At 41.2% G+C, this 12,694-nt stretch overlaps 1 protein-coding gene and 1 long non-coding RNA gene across 3 annotated transcripts in view; one reads left to right on the top strand and one right to left on the bottom strand.

Annotated features, from left to right (window-relative positions):
- PEX7 (peroxisomal biogenesis factor 7) overlaps positions 1-6,043 on the bottom strand; it is a 42,474-nt gene extending 36,431 nt beyond the window's left edge. Inside the window, exons 1-3 of the mRNA XM_066178946.1 lie at positions 5,842-6,043; positions 4,425-4,482; positions 2,798-2,948 (exon numbers count right to left, since the gene is read on the bottom strand). Of these exons, the coding sequence (XP_066035043.1) occupies positions 2,798-2,948; positions 4,425-4,482; positions 5,842-5,965 (333 nt within the window). The 5' untranslated portion in view covers positions 5,966-6,043. The remainder of the gene's footprint in view (positions 1-2,797; positions 2,949-4,424; positions 4,483-5,841) is intronic.
- A 40-nt stretch (positions 6,044-6,083) lies between these two features.
- Positions 6,084-11,692, top strand: LOC136286867 (uncharacterized). Of its 2 annotated transcripts, none has more exons than XR_010720014.1 (2): positions 6,084-6,295; positions 7,808-11,692. It is a non-coding gene; the product is annotated as an uncharacterized lncRNA (long non-coding RNA). The 2 variants fall into 2 exon arrangements; XR_010720015.1 differs by having other exon boundaries at positions 6,084-6,299.
- The last annotated feature ends 1,002 nt before the right edge of the window (positions 11,693-12,694 follow it).

The following is a 12,694-nucleotide window of genomic DNA, read 5'->3' as shown; positions in this document are numbered from 1 at the left end:
CTACCTTCCTTGAGGAACTTATAGTCCAAATGCACAAGACACTGGGACAGTACTTGACAAAAGCCATATGAGAGGTAATTCTTTCAGGTTTTTCTGCCAAACCATACTCTTGACTTTTCTATTAATTGTACTATAAAATTAAAAGCTCATTAAAACATGTTCCTTTCCACTCTAACTCTTCCTACTAAAATATTAACAAAGGAAACACACCAGTACCTCTCCATAGATTCTATGAAGGAAGACATGACAGCTCTCCAAAACGGCTCCCAAGCTCTTCACAAATATTTCTCTCTTTGCCTTTGAATCTGTGTGATGGCCTGAGCTCAAATCCTATGCTGCTGCTGTTTGGAAATGCTCCTAACTGTGTCCTTACACAGTATGCCTCTTCCACACAACAGCTCAGTAAATGTTTGGCTCTCATATTCATATTCAAGATTTTCCAGAGAGGAACGGATCTTTGGGAAACATGCACCTGTGTCACCCAGTCCAGGCAGCTGATATTCAACACACTGCAGTTGGGATGTAGATCAGATCTACTGCCCGGATAAGGCAGAGCACAAACAGTGCTCCCAGCTCGCTCCCACGCTATCGGCACGTAGATCTGCCGAGCATGTGCTGTGACACAGACCTGGGCACATGTGGTACACAGGGCTGGCACGGCCCAGCGCCCTGCAGCTGCAGCAGGGACCTGGGAGAACTCCTCTTCGGGCAAGAATCACAAACAGAACAGACAACAGGCTCGAGAAAAGCAAGAGATACTGTCCATTTGGCATGTGACAGGTCTAGGTAATGGGAAGAGGATGAAAAGAAGAACACAGTAAGGTTCATTTTTGTTACTCTTCTCATGCTATCATCCAACATAAATTTAGAGACTCTTCAATGGAAGCTATCTTGAGCAACTGGGAAAGACTAATAACACAGCATAAACCTTAGCTGTTAATATTTTACTGCTTAATCTTCAATCATAAAATAAATGAACCCTATCTTATGCCTAAACAGCAGTAAGAAATGCCTCAGGCAAGATGAAAAGACGAGGGGAAAAAAGATGTAAAAACACAAAAAATAGGTTAAAATAAATGTTCGGGTTCACTTTACAAGACAAATTTAACTCAAGAATTCTATTATCTCACAATCCAGTGAGATTTCGTCAAAACCATAGTAAATTAGACTAATTTATTCATGAGATTCAGCAGTTGGCTAGTGCTGGAATAAAACTCATCGTCCTTTGATAATGCAAATTCACTTTTAAATTAAAAATGCACATTCTTTTTGAGAAGGGACAATGATCTCATTTAGCAAAAAAGACACAGATCCCTGTCAATCATGCATTAGAAATAACATAAAATGCAGTGACAAAACTGCCACTAAAAATGTCAGACAGGGATTAAGGATTAGGAAGGTAGTGAGAACACTGTCTGCCAGTGTTTACCATAAATTACTAAGTAAATTCCTTCTGAGATCTATCCACTTAAAACCGGTTTATAAAGAATCAATACAAACCCTTCATATCACACAATAAACTCTCACTCAGCCCATATTTCTTATACTGTCTTTCTAAGCACAGTTGAATACGTCCACCTCCCATACTACCGGCTCAGCTACAACACAGAAATGTTTATTTCACAAACAACAGATGGTAAAGCAGAAACAAAATAAACTTACTGACATAATTTCAACAAGAAAATGACAGAAACAAACTAACAAAAAAACATGGTACTATGCCTCACCTACGTCTTTCTGTAACTACTATCAGCTTTTGAACATTATCACAAAATCCTGATCACAACTAGAAACTCCTCTCTCAAAATTGTCAGTTTACACAGTAGGTGTATTAAACCAAAGTAGAAAAACCACAAAGAAATAAGGTACAGAAGATAGGCTCTAGTGTAACTACAGTCACTCAGCTTGTAGTTTTGTGCTTCATATCTGAAAAAATCTCGAGGTTTTTGGGAATGAAACTGAATTTCCTCAATCAGTTTTTTGACTGCATATCGACTAGATTATTTTATTGAGATCGATGTCAGTTAGATAAATTATCAGTAAAGCCAGTGAAATCCAGGCTGAAACTCATTGCATCTTAAGTTCAAAGACTTAACAGAAGTGAGTGGAGGGTTAGAAGGAAAGCTAAAAAAAAAAAAAAAAAAAAAAGGAAGAAAAACCACTTTAGGGAAGATATATATATACCACAGTATAAACATCCTTAAAACTATGCAAATATACTTATTGACCTGAATATAACATTTTTCTCTACCCATACAGCACTGCATAAGGAAACTGAGATTTTAAGAAAATCAAATGATCAAATGCAACAGTATCAAACCAAGGCTAAAAAAACATACATACTGTCCCAACATCTGACTGCTGTTATTTGAGTAGGATTTCACAGATGCTAGGCAGGAAAAGGATAAGCAAATCCAAGAGCAACCCAAGTGCTAAGGATCTGTAGAACGTGCATCATTCCACAAGACTGATATAACAGCTGTCTGATTTAGACCTACCTAATAAGACTCTCTAAAAATCACAGCGTGACTGCAGTAATTTTACACACCGCAATGATTACTTAGCCTGTAAGGAATGACAAATTCTATTTCTGAATATGTTAGATTTGTGTAACCTACTATGGCATATGAACATACACAAGAATATGTACATCCACTTTATATTCAAGTTATTAATTCAAACCACAGACCCAAAAAAGTTAGGAAACAAAAAGCCACTTTCGATTATAAGACTACAAAGACTTTCATTATTCAAACATTAGAGCATCCATTAAATTATTTAAGTTTGCCTGATTTACCTCCAGAGTGTGCTCTTTATAGACTTGCAGTGGACCTTTGGTTTTAGCCAGATCCCAGATTTGCAGAGATCCATCTCCACTACAAGTGATCAACACGTTTTCATTATTCTCACTCCAGGTCACATCAAACAGGCCATCATTCCAGTCAAAACTAAATTGGAAAAATGAAGATATTTGTCTGTGAGAAAGCGCAATATAAAAGTTTGGAACAGTTCCATGCAAAGAAAGTATTTCTTTAAATCACCCTTCTTACCATTCTAAACAGCATTTTTATATACTTGAGTTTCAAATGAATCTCCCCACAATTAATTTACTTGTTTGAATGTCAATTTCTACAACCTTATGCCAGAATAGACTGACAAAATTAAAGCACAAATGAGCCAAGGACCTTCCACACACAAAGAAGGAACTCTGATTTCAGTCTACAACTTGCCACACAATATGCCTCAGTCTGATTTACGGCTTCTCCAGAATGTAACAGCACTTTGTTTCTAACTGTGGTGAAGAAATAAATAAAACTGTGCTGGGAGAGCCCTATCCAATTCACGGCACCACTGTGAATCTGAGTCACAATAAAAACCCAACAGAAACACAGTCGTGAATCTACTGAAGAACTCTACACTCCCTTGAAAATGCTTTCAACACACCAACAATTCACCATACGGGATCTGATCCCATATATTAGTTACTCAGTGACAGCTATCAATTACTGCAATTCTATCTGATGGGAAACACAAATTTATCTACCCCCTTTTCACTGAAGGTTTTGCTAAGCTTACGTCAAATTTGATGGCACTCTGCAGTAAGGATAAGGTAAAGGCATGCACAGAACAGTTTGATAAAGATGGTCTGTAGGTCAGGAACTAAAGAGGACTTTCTACCACAAAATAAGTGGAGCCGCTGGAAACAGAAATGAACTGTACTAAACCAGAGTACTTACCAGACGTAAAAGAGTGTTGAACATCTTCAAAGAGTCTTGGTTTATAATTATGAATGAAAAAACATTTCTCTGAATATGATTAGCTCTTTTTAAAAGCATTTCTGTCAGCCACCTTAATCTAAGCAATCACTGTTTCAAGGCTTTCCTTAAAACATTTTAGGTTAATAACAGTCAAATATTAAACCCCCTCCTTTCTAACCTTTCTCCTCCTTCCATCCACAACAAAATCAACCTCCTTAAAAAACTGTATCTCCTAGGAAGGACCTCCATGACTTGACATAGGTTCCTGCTCTATTTTCGGTATAAATCAGTCATAAGGGCATAAACCTAGGTGTCAAGGCACTGTTCCTAAAAAGCTTGAACTTCTAATTTCAAGCGAGGGCAGAGAAGCTGCTCTTAATTCAGCTTGTCAGTTTTCTACAAAATGGTTTACACTATGCAAATGGTGCAAGCCAGATGATTTCCCATAACAATATCAATGCAACGTAAACATATCTTTTGTATTGTATGTAAACACAAATGCATTAATTTCTATGCAAATACAAACACCTGTATTCAGCAGCTACTTCAGAACAGAAAGAATATTTTATATCGCTAAAAACAACCAAAAATATTTCAGTTGTGCCTGGTACTCGCACGTATAAGCAAGTTTTTCTCTTACAAAAATAAAAGATAAACCTTTGTTACCTCCTGAGCAGAACAATCCCAGCTTCGTTTTGTCCCAGTACCGCCAGAGTTCCACAACCTAAACCAGCAAAATGAAACAAAACATCACAACTAGCTCCCCAATGCCAAAGGAAACTGGAGTGGCTCTGAGGTAGCTTCAGTGTGCAAACACAAAGGGCACATGAACTTTAAGAGGCCAAAAAATGACTTGCATATTTAAACATCTTGCGGTCTCATGTTCTCTAAAACAGTAATTCATTTCCATCAGATTGTCCTGGTTTGATTTTGGATTTTTGATGGGTGGTTTTGGTTTTTTGGGGGTTTTTCGGTGTTTTGCTTTTTTTCTTTTTTTACTCCATTATATCTGTAGGTGAGGTTGAAAAAGACTTGCTTATAAAGCATGAAAGTGCATTTTCCCCACGGGTCTCACATGACAGACATACCAACACCGAGTTCTCTTTTGTCTTTTTGGTAACACAGCAGACCAAACCTTTTTTTCACCCCTTCCTGAATATAGTAATACCAACACAACTCACCAGAAACGAAACCAGTAATTCAGTTCTGATAAAACACACATCGGTTCTGCTTCCTCATCTGACGAGGATATTGTTAAAGTAATTCTACACTCGGAGAAAAAAATTAATTAACTTTTTGGGGAGCAATACTCCCACTGGAAATGAAAAAGGTGCCAGTATTGAGGAATGCTCAGCTTGGCTCTTTCAAGAGACCACAGGGTCACCAGGCCCTGCCTGGGTGAGACTAAAACAGAACTAAAACTCAGAGACTAAAATGAGAACAGCTGAAGCCACAGAATTACACAATAAGCTGGGCTGGAAAGGACCCATCAGGATCAAGTCCAGCTCCCAGCCCTGCACAGCACCATCCCTAAGAGTCACACCCTAGAGCACGGTCCAAACACCTCTTGAGCTTCTGTCAGGCTCTCCTGGGGAGCCTGTTCCAGTGCCCAACCATCCTCTGGGTGAAGAACCTTTTCCTAACATCCAACCTAAACTTCCCCTGGCCATTCCACAACTTTAGGCCATTCCCTCGGGTCCTGTCACCGGAGAAAGTTATTTTCAGACATTTTCTTCACACCGTGTACATCTTCACTACCATATTTATTCTCGACCCTGTCAGAGGAGCGCTCCTCCGCGAGGGCGCTGGGAGAAGCACCGGGGCCGCAGCGGGCTGGTCCTTGGGAAGAGGCAGATCCCGGCGGGCTGCGGAGGGAAGGGGCAGCTCCCGCGACAACCCCGGCCCGGCCGCGGGGCACAGGCGCCGTCTCACAGCGAAACAAACGCAACGGAAAGGGAAGTCGTCCCCAAACGCTTTGGCATTTGACAGACACCGTCTGTCCTTCCGCACACCCACGTTTCCAGCCTCCTCCTCCGGAGAAGAGCCACGTTCCCGGTCACCCCCGCCGCGCCGCCCCCCGCACCTGCCATGCCGTAGTACTGCGCGGCGGCGCAGGCCACGCGCCCCGGGCAGTATGGCGAGAACTCCACGGCGTACCCGTGCAGCCCGGGCAGCCGCAGGGCGCCCGCGCCCGCCGCCGTGCCCATGGCCCCCGCCCGGGCCTCCGCCGAGCCGCGGAGGAGCCGCGGAGGAGCCGCGGAGGAGCCGCCGCGCCCCCGGCCCCGGCGGAAGCGCCCGCCCGCCGGGCGGTGCCGGAGCCGCGACGCCGCCACCGCCATCTTTGGCCATGGCAGGGGGCGGCCCAGGGCGCTGCCGGAGCGGCGAGCAGGGACCGCCAGTCCACAACATCGCCTTCCTGCGCTAAAGGAATCGCCTGCAAATTTTGGAAACAATCCGCTCTTTTATGCGCCGCGTAGGACATAGATCAGCTCGGGGTGTGTGCATCAGCTTGAATGCGTGAGATGTTTCAATCATAAGTATGTGCGTTAGCTTTCACTTTTCCTTTTAAAAAGACCTTCTAAGCTTTTCATTCTCCTGATTTCTCGAATAGATCTGCGTATTTTATCGTTCTTCTCAGTATGCAGTTGTGCTTTATGGAAGTCCTTCTATAAATAAACTTTTTAAACCTGGGACAACTTCTGATTAAGTCGGTGGAAATTTTGCCTTTGAAAGGAAGTGGTGGGCAAGGGGTGTTCAGGCTTAGAAAATTAAAAGCAGAGCAGCAGCTGCAGCTTTTGCCATTTTTTATCCTATATATATATCTCCATCTCTGTGTCTCTTAAAATACGGACAGATTATTCCACTTGGACGCAAACCACCCTAATTAGTCGCAATGACCTGTCTATGTGTTTAAAGATAAAAAGTATAATTTTGCACTTTCAGAAGTTACAGCAAAGGCAAATTAGATTATTTAGTCACAGTTACCTCATGGAACTTGGACCATAGTTATGTACTCCTGCTACCTGGCCTTATATTTAAAACTAAACCTTGACTACAAAATCCGTTGTAAAGCAACAAAAATATCCATTTGCTTAAACAGGCCCTTAGATACAGAATTAGGCAGTTCTATTCATTCTTCAATCTGTCATAAAACGCCCCCCAAAAACCCAAATGTGTTCATTAAATAGCCTCCAGGATTTTAGAATAAAATCAGTTCAAATGCAGTTCAATTGAAGCTCAATTTAATGTATCTTTTGGATTACCACAGCAGTTCTCAAAGCCTCATAACTGGCAATTTATAGGCTTCATTTATTGACATCATGTGAGATCAGAATTTTTAACACTGGGGCAAAGGAATACCTTACAGAATTGGCTGCTCCATGCCAAATTCAACCAATTTTAGCTTCTTTGGAATCTTTTTACATCAATTAATCTTTTCAAAATACGAGTTACAAGACAGTTTTCTGAGCAAGTGTTTTTAAAGTAATTGCCCTTTGTGACTGACATGTCAATAGCAATTCTCGAAAAGATACAAGGCCACCACAGGGGTACAGTAAGTAAATTTGGACACTGCCCTTTGCAAGGTATCAGGGAGTCAGATGCTTACTGGTGTAAACTCCAGTTACTCTATGGACAATTTATCACTGAATTGGAATGGTTTCATCAAGTGCATTTTTTCCAGGCTGGTTGATCTTTTGTAATGAGTGGAATTCTGCAAAGAGGTTATGCAAACAAGAACCAGTTTTTATCAGTGGCCCAGCTTTGATTTAAAGAATTTTAATAGACACAAAGATCAAGAAGTGGATAAGAGGTTACAAGGAAGTCCTTAAAGAAGGACTAGTTCTCAAATATTTTTTTCAGAGATAAACTTGAGAATTCAGATTTTGAAGATCCACAGAAGTAGAAAGCAAAATAATACAGACAGTGAAACTATTTGATTAGGATGGTTTCAAGGTATAACAAAAAAAAGAAACAAAAGCTATTTTTTAGGCAAAGAGAGAAGGTCCCAAGAAATGAAGTTGCTAAACATGACTCTATTTCCTCCTCAGCCTCTGGGCAGCTAAATACATTCAAGAAACATGAAGGACTGCCAATCATAGTATCATTTTATATGCAACTACTGAAGCCTAATGATCCACCAGCCAGCTCCTTTCAGCTAACACCAAATCACAGGATCATAGAATTAATTAAGCGTGAAAAGACCTCTGAGATCACCTAGTGCAACCTATGACTGAACATCACCATGTCAGCTAGACCATGGCACTCAGTGCCACGTCCAGGCTTTCCTTACATACCTCCAGTGATGCCACCACCTCCACAGGCAGCCCATTCCAATGCCTGATCACCCTTTCTCTGAAGAAATTCCTCCTAATGTCCAGCCTAAACCTCCCCTGGCTCAGCTTGAGGCCGTTTCCTCTCATCCTATCAAAAGCTGCCAGGGAGGAGAGGCTGACCCCTGCCTGCCTACACCCTCCTTTCAAGGCGCTGTAGAGATCGATAAGGTCGCCCCTGAGTCTCCTCATCTCCAGGCTGAGCACCCCCAGCTCCTTCAGCCGCTCTTCATCAGACTTGTGTTTCAGAACCTTCACCACCTTTGTTGTCCTGTCCGGACTTGCTCCAGCAATGTCTGTCCTGAACTGAGGGGCCCAGAACTGGACACAGGACCCGAGGTGTGGCCTCACCAGTGCAGAGGAAGAATCCAGTCAGTCTTCCAAACAGACGGATCCTGCGTGCATCAGTAGATGGCAGCCATGTTCCATGCAAAAAAAGAGCCCTCATTTGAAGGAAAAAACATTCCCAACTACACTGAAATTGCTGTTTTCCTAACACAGCATATTTTCAATTAAAAAAGGAAAAGTTGCTTAGGATGCAGTTTTAGGCTATCTTTATGCAGCTGTCACTTCTCTACACTCAGCTCGCAGCCGTACCCCTCGTTAGCATTAGAATAGATGGTTGAGATACTTACTGCAGTATCTCCATCCTTTCGGTCCCACGAGCTCTGCTCTGTTACAAACACGTGTCAAATTTCCTCAGCTTGCTAGATGACGGCTAGCTTAGGTGTGAATTGAGCTGCTAACCATCACTGCTGTGTGCACAAATCCTTCCAAAACCCTTGCTGGCCAGCCGGAACAGTAATCAGAAAGACTCGAGTCCAAGTGTTTGAACAATTTATAAAAAGATCTTTTCTACCAGAGAAAGTAGAATGTGAGATATTTCCCCATGTGCAAGGGCAGGTAGCTTAAAACACTGAAAATATTCAAGGACTGCAGTTAATTTTTGTTTGTCTTTTCAGTATTGAACCATACCTTAGGCTCCATGCCTAGGGAAATGGAAGAAGATTTTCTTCTACAAGTGAATGCTTATTGACTAATAGGAGCATAGAGATGTTCCCAGCTGAAATCCCCATATCATCATAAACCCAAATGTGTTGCAGCTTTAGAAAAACCATTTAGAATCCCAAGGTTCATTTAAGATTGAAAAAATGGCAACATTGAAAATAAACAAATAAAAGTAACCATGGGGGTTGCAGTAATGAATGCAAAGGGAAAAGGCTCCCCTCACATGGCTAAATTGAGGGTTATGGTATTTGGAACGAAGAGGCCGTAGCATGGAGGCTTTTCCGGAAGTTTAAAAGAATAAAAGAAGCCAGAGGAGAGAAAGACACTGGAGCACATGAAGATTTAGACATGGAGATTTAGAAAGAAAGGTAAGAATTATGGGGAAAGAGAGTGCAAAGAAAGACCAGCACACAATCTTCACCATGCTCACAAGAAAAGGGCTACAAGGACAATCCTGACTGGTGAAATATCCATCCCTGATGATGTATCCACATTGCTCAGTCAGGTTTTGCCGGCTGCCACCCATGTGCACCATGCTCTAATTTGGTAAGCAGATTCCCCATGTTATTACTGTTCCATGATCAGCTGCATCCCTACACAATGGCCACCAGTCTCTATTTACCCTCCACCCCCCTTCTATTTAAATATTGTTTTCAATGTTCAGTGTGACCATAAGTGCATATTTTCTTAAAGACTGGCAGCTGGCTGCCTGAAAATACTGCCTTCTCCCTATTGAACTTAGAAGTTACTTCTCATTGTCTACAGTGATATACTTAGTTTAACTTTTTAGATAGCTTTTAGAAACAAGGTTTTAAATTTTTTAACCGTTTCTAGTGCTTGTGAGAGTTCTGGCCTAAAGCTTACAAAAATCACATTAACTTATGTACTTTTAATATCTCATTCAAATTTTTGTATCTCCAGGTTTCTTTAAATTCTTTTGAGGTTTTTTAGACACTCATAATTGAAACATGCTGGACTTCTGAAAACTTTTTTCTGTTTATCAGTGAAGAATTTAAGGTGAATCTCCAATCTCTCGCTTAAGAGGGCCTTAAAGGATCAATGGAATTTCACATCCATTTTAAACCCAGTATTTGTGGTGATAGATTTCTGTTTGTTCTATGAATTCCATCCACATTACCATAAACAAATCCAAAATGCAGATTTGTCTAAAATAATTTTTCTCCCTCTACTGGACATGAATGGCCCACAATACATGAAAAAAACAAATTGGACAGAGTTACGTTTAGATTTAATCTTTATAAATTAGGATACATTTAAATTGTCTTTTTTGGTCTTGGACCTTGTTTACACTAGTTAGATCAGCTAAATCAAGCCTGTGGTATTTGTCATGTGCTGTTTGTAACTCATCAAAAATTGCATTTATATTTGCAACTAATAAAGTTGGCAAACTCTTGGATGTTAAAATTACAATTATAGTTAATATCAGAGGTAAATGATTTACAGCTGTAGAAGTATATAACAAATAGAAGGTTGTTATTTCAACAAGTCTTCAGCCAACTGCTTGTTCCAAGTTTTTGTCTGTTTTGTCTCTGAAAAAAAACAGAGCTGTAACAGGATGGTACTGAATTGCGATTATATACAAACCATCTGGTGTTAAAGATGTTAATTTCACAGCCCTTGAGAAACAAGTGAACAAGGTAAGAGTACTTCTCATAACAAATGGGGTGTTACTTCAGTTTTTAAAGAGTCCTTGGAATTACCTTCCAATCAAACATAAAAACGCAAGAGTTCCTAAATGCCTGATTGTTCACTTCAGAGAGCTAACAGATCAAAATGTATTTTTTCACTTTATAAAAGCATCAGCAATTTGTGTTTGTCATTCAACAGTATTTTGATTTTTTTCCCAGTTTAGCACTCAGCCTCACTCACAGCCAAATCAGTAGAAAACTACCTTGTATATGGAATAGACATGGTGCTAATAACGAAGCAAGCCTCACAAGTCAGTAGTACGCGGTGCTAATAACGAAGCAAGCCTCACAAGTCAGTAATGCTAAGTGGAATAGCATGCTTCTTCCGTCTCCTTTCAGTCCATGACTTCCTTCTGCACTTGACAAACACGGGCTGTTCTCGAAAACAACAGAGACATATTGTTCTTGCTTCCTGTAAGGTGATGTAAGTGCAGTGTTGAATGGATTAACACCAATTCTGCATTTTGTGCAAAACACTATAATTTAGAAAAACACTTTGCCATTCAGACTGTAGCAAGAAACAATAACCTACTGTATTTGGCAGATGAGCAAATATTAACTTTTCCCTGTAAATTAGTCTTTAGTTTGCTTGTCATCTTCCCACCCCATTTACCGATTTCTTATCAGCAGAAGCAAATGCCAGGCATATCTTTTTGGAAAAGGGGACTGCTCAAAGCAAAAGCAAACAGTGCTGCTGAAGCTACTGCAGTGAGTAATTTTTCTAATTATTCCAGGATTGATCCTCTGTCTACAGAAGGAATGGAAAACAATGATACAGGAGGAGGCTTTGTGCCAACAAGTGGATTAGTCTCAACATCAATTTAAACAGGATGGGACCTATTGATATAATATATAAACAATGCTAATAAATGCTATTTTTTTCCTTCTCTCTTGTACGTGTTTACTAGAAGCCCTTAAAAAAAAAGACATTTGATAAATCATCCACTTTCACTATATTTATATCCAAAAACAGACTGCAGAAGTCTCAACATTATTTCATTTTCCATTTTGTATTCTCCAGATATTCACTCTTGGATTGCAAATCATCTGAAATTTTGGGGCATCTTTTCTTCATATGATGGACTATTTCAAATGCCAAAAGATCTTTTCCTCTACTGGGTGCTATACCATACAAAGTTAGCACAACTTTGGGCTATATGCTAGTTATTCCTACTAGTTTCCTTCTCTGTGAAGTAACGTTGTTGGTAATTATCAAGTTTTCAGGTATTCTTGACAAGTAAATTGCAGGTGAATGCAAGAAACCGACATACTTAATCAACATACAGGGGTAGTTTTCCAGTTTCCGAGTGCAGCACTTGCAAAGCGTGCGGCTGATCCTGCTCAAAGCAGCCATAAACCCTTCAGTGAACTTGAAGCCGTTCGGGAACACAGAGCGAGGCAGGTTCAGGCGGTGGATAATAGTAGACGGCAGAGGCTAATGATTACTCAGCCCTGACATTGCTCTCAACTCACTGCAAACACTCAAAGCATTTACTCCTGACAAGCTAGTTAGAGTATGTGTTCCATTAAAAACAAACAAGAAAAGCAGTAAATGATAAAAATCCCTTTAGCAGGACCAGGTTTAGCGCACAAGAAGGATCTGGCTTCTTGCAAACACAGGCTCCTTCACCCGAACCCCGAGCACCTCTGAAGGCTCCGGGGCGAGGCAGGGCCCCCGTCGTTTCAGCGGCGGGGAGGCGCAGCCTGACCCCACAGATTTGGAGCGCAACCGTGGGCTCGTGTTAGGGGGGAGGATATTACAAAACAAAGCCCCGAAGGAGACGGCAGGAAAGGGCCACCCTCGGTCCTCTCCAATAGCCGGTACTGCCGTCTCCTCCCGGGGCGCCCCGAGGAGCAGGGGTGGCCGGGCCGGGACTTCCCAAGGGGA

This window comes from Chamaea fasciata, unplaced genomic scaffold (assembly GCF_029207755.1).
Source record: "Chamaea fasciata isolate MVZ Bird 193981 ecotype frontalis unplaced genomic scaffold, bChaFas1.0.hap1 SCAF_3, whole genome shotgun sequence".
NCBI classification, from domain to species: Eukaryota; Metazoa; Chordata; class Aves; order Passeriformes; family Sylviidae; genus Chamaea; species Chamaea fasciata.
The sequence above is the reverse complement of the archived record's forward strand: the minus strand, read 5'-3'. Positions and strand labels throughout refer to the sequence as shown.